The sequence below is a fragment of the Euprymna scolopes genome, chromosome 10 (genome assembly GCF_053919585.1).
Source record: "Euprymna scolopes isolate OS-2025 chromosome 10, ASM5391958v1, whole genome shotgun sequence".
NCBI classification, from domain to species: Eukaryota; Metazoa; Mollusca; class Cephalopoda; order Sepiida; family Sepiolidae; genus Euprymna; species Euprymna scolopes.
In genome coordinates this window covers 134,671,622-134,679,403 of record NC_136491.1, presented here as the reverse complement: position 1 = coordinate 134,679,403, position 7,782 = coordinate 134,671,622, and the positions used below count along the sequence as shown (strand labels likewise).

The window sequence follows — 7,782 nt, the reverse complement described above, 5'->3', positions numbered from 1 at the left end:
GGTTTGTTAGAAATTCTGTGCAGATTCCAGAGTTCGACACCAAGATTCCATAGTTCAATAAGATACAGTTGAAGATCGAAAATTACATCGATCAAAACGTTGTGAAAATAACTTAAGACGCGAAGAGAAGTCAGAATAATTTGAATATGAAGAATCAATCCTTATTTAAAAAAATTCGAAACATAAAAAGATACTGCAAAGATAAAAGGTGTCTTCAATACATTTCCAGCCGTTTTTTTTTTATACAGGCATTTAAAATTAATATAGACTTTGGAAAATTCAGTATGTTATTGCTATAAATATTCTGAGATGACTGACCAATTCTAATGATTTACGGTTCAAATGAACAGCTACAGAAGGAACTGAAATACAGCCCGATTGCCACAGCTGGTAAATTTCAAAAATGCAATCTGGATGTGAGGACACATTAAAAGAACGCTAGGCAATAACATTCTGTTTTAAACTTGGAAAAATGCCATAGAAACGTATAGAGTGCTTAAGTAAGATTTTGGATAATCTTGCTTGAATCAAGCATCAGTTTAAGGGTGGCATAAGAGATACAAGAAAAGCAGGAAGTCTGTGAGGAATGATGAGAGGTATGGATAAGATTAAGAAAATCAGAACGCCAGAGCTGATTGGCCAAATAAAGAATTTAATGAATAACGAACGTGGTGTGTCTGTAGAGAAAATAAGTGCACAGTTTGATGTCAGTGTGGGAACTGTACACACAATTATTCGCGAGAAACTGAAGGTGTGGAAGATTTGCGCAAATGCTCACTGTGCCTTTTGGTTATTCCTTAAGCTCAAGGAAAACCTAAAAGAGGCTGTCCCTATGAGACAATTGAGGAGATGAAAGAGGCTGTGGCGAGGGTCATTGACATACTCACACAAGAAGATTTCTGTAGGGCCTCCCAGAAATTCTTGGAATGGTACAAGATGTACATTGCAGGATACTTGAGATTTATGCGTGTATTATCAATAAAGATGTCTATGTTTATGCGTGTATTATCAATAAAGATGGCCATACGAAAAAAGTCTGGAAACTTATTGAAGGCACCTCGTAAGTTTAAAGTCGATTTGAAAGAAGAAAAAAACCCCGAAATATTTCAATGTTAGAAAATTGAAAAGAAAAACGGAAAAATAACAACAGAACTCGACATTCGAAATTTTCACATGTTTTAACGACCGTTTTTTTTGTGGGGGAGGGTGGAGAGGGGCTGCAAGAGAAACAGTTTTAAGATACACCAACAAATGTATGAAATTGTAGATGTGGAATCATGACTTAGCAAAAAAAGTTTTGTTTTTTGTTTCGAAAAAAAAGCGAAAAATCGGAAAATGGGGTATTATAAAGTTCAGCTCGTTTCGAGCCGTGAAAAACAAAAAAATAATAAAAGAGGTTTGAAACGAGGAAAGGGGGGGATAATAAAAACTTAACCGTCTGTAAAGTTCCTGTGCCCATTCATCGCAATGATCAGTCCCTTTGTGTCATTTAAAAAATGAAAAATAGAAAAAGAAATGGAGCTGTTTAATTTTTCTGGTTTGTGGTTTTGAAACGTGAAGAAAAGGGGTGTACAACTGTCAAAATTGATATCGCTTCTGATGGCGATATCAATTTAATTCAATTCATGTGCCAGGCTGGGTAGGAGTAGAGTTAGAAAGGAGAGGCGGAGGAAATGTTTGTTTATTGACTTTTTTGTTAAAATATCGAATCCGTCCCCCCAAAACCATGCATACTCATACGCACACTAAGAAATAACAGTAGCGCACACACACGTACACCCACATTCATCCAGCTTGCCGGACACATGGTTTGGTAATGGCCGAGGGAGATCGCAGTAGAATGACCTTAAAACCGGTCTAATTGTCTTCAGTATTTTGGGGTTAAATATGGAATATTTCTTTCGCTTTCTCTGACCCCAACAACAAAGTTTACTTTTAATATATCTTTGAAGGGTAGTGTTTATTCCAAATTTAATTCACACCGAAGTTCAATACTACTCGGGTTTTGGAACAGCGTAGTCGATGAATACCCGATTGATTTTATCCAATAGAATACGCTCGTTAAATCACTTATCACGAGAGTGTTGGGTTATTTAAAAATTTATATTACAAGGACGATATGGATTTTGTCATGGTAGCCAACTTTACTGGCTAAATATATATATTTTTTATATAATGGTTTCCATTATTCAAAATTTATTTCAACTGACTTCATCTTCCATTAACACCAACTTCCACTTTTCAAGAGGAAGTGAAGCTTTTCTCAGGTAGACATCTTATTTTACGTTATCTATTGTTATTCAGATTTTACCATTATCCAGATCGCTCAAGTTCTTGTAATTCCAACCTGTTACATCAGGGTGTTTACCATTTTTTGAATCATTCATTATTTTATTTTTTAGAAAACTTAGTACGGGATAGTTATTTTTATTTTTTCCTTCTTTTCACTGCGTTAAATTTCATTTTTTTATTATTAATTTTTTCTCTCTGGTTGTCTTGTTTTATCCAGTCTTTGTGCTCCCATTACTTCCACCATCCGCTGCTGTTGTGCCAGAATCGCTACCACCGGATTTCCGGCCGTCCGAAGCGCTATGAGTCTTGACATGCTTGCTAAGATGGTCACTCCGAAGGAAGCGCTTGTCGCATACCGGACACGCGAACCTTTTTTCGCCCGTGTGGGTCCTCTGATGACGCTGGAGCTCGTCTGAGCGGGTAAATCTCTTGCCGCAGAACAACCAGTTACAGATGAACGGTCGTTCACCCGTATGCCAACGCAAATGAGCCTTTAGATGAGACGTCTTGTTGTACACTTTGCCACAACCCGGTACGTGGCAACTGTGGACGTTATTCTTGCGCAGGTGTTCCCCGGCCGGTCCGAGCCTATCGGCCTCTTGGCAATTGGGACAATCGCAACTACCTCGGCCAGAGTACCGCTTCTGGGAGCGGTTGTTACTGATACCAGAGATACGAGAAGGGCTCAGGTAAGAGGTCACATTTGTTGAGCCGATCTCGTAGCGAGACGAGACTATTGATTTGTACGTGTCGGGAAGAATACTTTGAGTCGGTGTCAAATAGTTCGATTTGGCGCCCAGGGTCATCAGGTTACTGGTGGGATAACCGGTGGTTATCTGGCCACAGAGCCTGCCAGCCTTGTTAGCATCTTCAGAAAGCCATTTAGTTGGCGACTTCTGCAGGTCCCACCAAGCGGAAGTCGAATTAACCGAAGAGTTGTCATGTCCTAGATTGTGACTACGACTACTCGGAAGGTGTAGCGTGAGGGAGTCTGGTTGATGGCTGCGAATCTGAGAGACCCGATGATAGATGCTTTGAAAGCTAGAGGCCCCGAGACCGTTATCTTCGTTGAGTTTATGCATCCAGGCGGAAGAGTAGTCTCCCTCAGCGTGGGTGAATGTTGTTGTTGTCGGACAACAGATCTCACTGGCATAAGTTCCTGAACAAGGGGCCAGTGCGTTGTTTCGAGAGTAGATCAGGTCCGTGCTGGCATTGCTCAGTGGGGTGACCAGGGGAGAGACGTAAGGAGAGTTTGCACCGCTTGTATCGACAGAGCAATTCTCGCGTTTCCAAGGTTGGAAACCTTTGCCAACTGTGTCTTCCATGAGGCCGGAACTATTCACGGATCCTAGCTTACTGCACGAGGGCGGCAGCACATCCAGTGACAGATTTGTAAACGGGTGCCGGTCCTGAAATTGTAAGAAAAAGACAAACTTAGAAAATATATTCAACTCGACTTTCTTATAAAGAAAATTATGAAATTAAACCAAACAATGAAATCACACAAAAATTAATATCTGCAAAGTACATGATCACAAGAAATACGTTTTAATTTGAACAGTAGGCTACGAAGGGCTTTCCAAAATTAATGCTTTCTGTTTATTATTCCACCCAAATGGATCAGACGAGGTTGACAATCGAATTGTTATAATGACTGAACTTATTCATATCATGAACTGAAAGTGTCACTTCTCTATTGCAGATGTTGACTATCAGACTTTAAAAAGCAACCCTGTCATAGACGTGTGTCAGAAGCAGTTATTCCTCATTGAAGTCCATGTAAAAGTGCATTGAAAATAGTGGTGAGTACGTAATCAATAAATTCTAGATCATTAAAGGTTGCTTGTTTTAATAATACCACTCCTGTCTTCGTAGTTCTTCAACAGTTAATTTTTAAAAAAACATATTTTTGCAACAACCCACGTTGATTTTAAAGACCGTTAATCACCCATTAGAATGATTACGTAATAGTTTGTTTTGGAGTGAATCGTAAAGATTTTGCTGTGTTTTAAGATTTATGCACTTGACATTCTGTTTTTAACTTAACGAATCATAGTTTATCAAGAAGAAAGGCGAATAGAGATTGAAATCAGTTGAATAAGGAATATTAGGTTTTGTTGTTTTATTTGACGGTTTAAGAAACCTATTCAGGTTATTTAATACGAAACCAGCGACTTGAGTAAATATTGATATAGCCTCGAATATTTATGCAGCATACTTGATTTGGTTGCTTTGTTTTGACTTCTACTGGTACCATGTAACTCAGTGCTAGCTGCCTTATGGTAGGGTCGTTGGCGACTAAACCAGCTCCCCCGCCCGGGGTAACCTGGGTGAGGAGCGTGTGGGGACACTCATCAGGACCAAAAACAAGACCTATCAAAGGTCGGATGAGCTTCTTATGAGACAACGGCCATCTCCTGCAGCCAGAGTCGGTACCAACGTATCGACCTTGTCTTTCCTTGGGTTCTCCTGGCTCTGGTCAAGTTCCACTCGTGCCGCTTGGGCAACACACGAGTTTCTTCGCCCAGGTTCTCTCTCGCAACGGTTTTGCGCTTTATGAAGAATTTGCGGTTTATTTAATGATAAATCCATTTTCGTAAATGTTTATGCCAAGTTTTTAATATCTTTATATATTTATTCATAGCTTTTGATTTTGTCGTTTTGTAGATGCAACTGGTTTTTGTTTTGGGCTTTGTTGAACATGCTTGAATTTTGCAAAGGGAAAAGAAATAATAACAATAACAAGACCAATGTTTGGAGCGTCTTTTGTCAGGTAGCTCATATCTTCAGACAGTCGGATCTTGTCGCACGATGAATATTACGGAAGATCATAAAATGATAAACAATATTAAGAACCTTGGAATACTTTCTGATTACTGCTTCAAACGAATTTGCGAAGATCTTGTATTTCATGAAACATCAAAGAACCATTTTCGCAAAAATCCATAGACGTTATATTTTAATTGTAAAAAAAATCATTATACAATTACGCATGGGAAACAATGCATATAACCTCTCAATATATATATATATATATAAGTGAAATTGTCTGTGTGTGCATTTCTCTACAAAAGTACTCTGTCAATGTTCAGTCTACGGACATGACATTTAACATAAAGGGTGTTACGATTTGGAATAATCTTTGTCATCGGTTTTCGGCCAGTAATTTGGTTGTCAAGGGGTCAAAGTTCAACGATTTGACTTTTGAAAACTCTACCAAACTCCTCCGCCAATTTTGGGCTTAAACACTTGCAATTTTAGATGTAGGCTACTTGGCTAGATCAAACGTTTTAATTTGATTTTAGCCTAAAACAATGAATGTTAAGAGTCAAAGCTGTAAAAAGAATTTGACCTCCGCGGTCTCTACCAAATTACTTAGCCAATTTTTGATCTAAACATTTGAAATTTTACATAAAGTTTATTCGGACATAAGCAAGCGTTTTAATGGGTTTGGGGCTGAAAATTTAGTCGCCAAAGAGTAAAAGTTCACAGATTTTACCTCTGCGATCTCTAGCAAATTTAGCCATTTTGGGGTCTAAACATTTGAAATTTTACATAAAAGGGTATTCATACATGCAGCAAACTTTTTAATCAGTTTTTGGGCTGCCAAGAGATCAAAGTTGAAAGAGTTTTCCTTTGCGAATCTATTAAAGTTCTCCGCCAATTTTGGGTCTTGAAATTTTAGATGTAGGTTATCTGGACACGAGTCAAACTTTCTGATATATATATATATATATATATATATATATATATATATATGCGCACATAAAGTTACGAACAGTACATAGCCGGGCTGAACTGCTAGCATATCTATAAAAGTGAAATTGTCTGTTAGTGTATGTTTGTCTGTGTGTGTACATTTCCCTACTAAACTACTCCTTCAATTTGCGGTCTCTAGCAAACTATTCAGCCAATTTTGAGTCTAAACATATGAATTTTTACATAAAGAGTATTCAGACATACACAAGCTTTTTAATCAGTTTTTTAAGCGACCATCTGGCTGCCAAGAAATCAAAGTTGAAAGAGTTTATCTTTGCAGACTCTACCAAACTCTTCCGCCAATTTGGGGTTAAACACTTGCAATTTTAAATATAGGTTACTTGGAAATGAGTCAAACTTTTTAATATATACATACATAAATATGCACATAACGTCATGAACAGTACATAAGGCCTCGAGCAAAGCCGGGCTGAACTGCTAATTTATTTATAAATTCGTTAAATTAAATTTATAACTAAGACATGTTACTGACAAAACATTACCGATATAAAGGGTGTTGTTTTAGTCACAAACTCTACGCAATACATTAGGTTGTATTTAATCAATAACATTAACAGAGATTGTCTTCCAATTGATCTACTGTGCCTAATTCATCAGTGAAAGACATAGAACTTTACATACCTATGAAGAAAATAATCTAATGGGGTTAAATCGTATGAAGAGGTGGCTAGATATCAGGTCTATGTTGCGAAATTAGTCGTTCATAAAATGGTTCTCCCGGTAAACTGATTGTATTTCCCGCTGTTTGGCATGTGGCAGAGCCCTGCTGATACCACACGACTTGCTAAATCCAAGCTGAATTCCAAATAACCGATAGTTGCCAAATCTTCAATTAAAGAAAATTGATTTTTTTAATTGAGAATTAGTCGTCTCTAAAAATACCTACACATATTTCTATTTACTTGCTTCCTTACGAAGACAGAGCATATAAGATTGGTTTTTAATGTGAAAATTTCAGCTAACAAAGAAATGAATTGGAACAAAAAAAAAAAACAATTACTCGAGTCTAGTATGAAGTCTACTTCACTCAACGAGAGCATAAAAAATTAAGAATCAGAACAGATACCACACTTCGATTGCTCCTATCGATTTTTTTTCTATCAACAAATGTTTCCAATTACAATTTCCTGAACCGAGCGAAAATAGCAAAGCCGTCGAGAAACAGTCAGTCCGTACTGACATTGAGTAAAACAAGTTTTGCATTTTATTTCTTTGTCTTAAGTTTAAAGTCAAGAATAGGCTGAAAATGTTTTAATTTTTTTAAATCTGCGTCATAGTCAGGTAACGTACCTTCTAATTTCCGGCGTAGCACTACCAGGAACAGTGACAAAACAAATCAGTTCCTTTCCCTTTTGTTATTTGGATTTTTATAATTTCATTTGTTATTTTGATTTCAATGTTATTTTTATACTTTCATAAACATATATTTATTATAGAAATTCAAATAAAAACTTGTTTAAAAATGAAAAAAAAAAATTATAATTTCATAAACCTACTTATAAAATTTCAAATAAACTAAACATATTTTTAAAAAAATTGTTATTAAAAGTGCAAATGAAGTTTAATTGTCTTATTTTGATTTGTATAATTGTGTTAATTTTTATTGTATACTTTTCAATAATGTTATTTTCTTATATTTTATTTCAATAAATCGTTTCACAATAGAAATACTGAAGAGCAATAAAAGTGAAGGTACTGATTCTCCTTGCC

The 7,782-nt window shown here is 36.7% G+C and overlaps 1 protein-coding gene across 12 annotated transcripts in view; it reads right to left on the bottom strand.

Moving 5' to 3' along the window:
* Nucleotides 1-1,159: 1,159 nt before the first annotated feature.
* Nucleotides 1,160-7,782, bottom strand: part of LOC145286282 (transcription factor Sp9-like) — a 304,352-nt gene continuing 297,729 nt past the window's right edge. For all 12 annotated transcript variants that reach the window (XM_080135132.1, XM_080135135.1, XM_080135129.1 and 9 more), the window contains one exon: nt 1,160-3,701. In XM_080135132.1, coding sequence (XP_079991258.1) covers nt 2,502-3,701 — 1,200 coding nt within the window. In that variant the 3' untranslated portion in view covers nt 1,160-2,501. The remainder of the gene's footprint in view (nt 3,702-7,782) is intronic.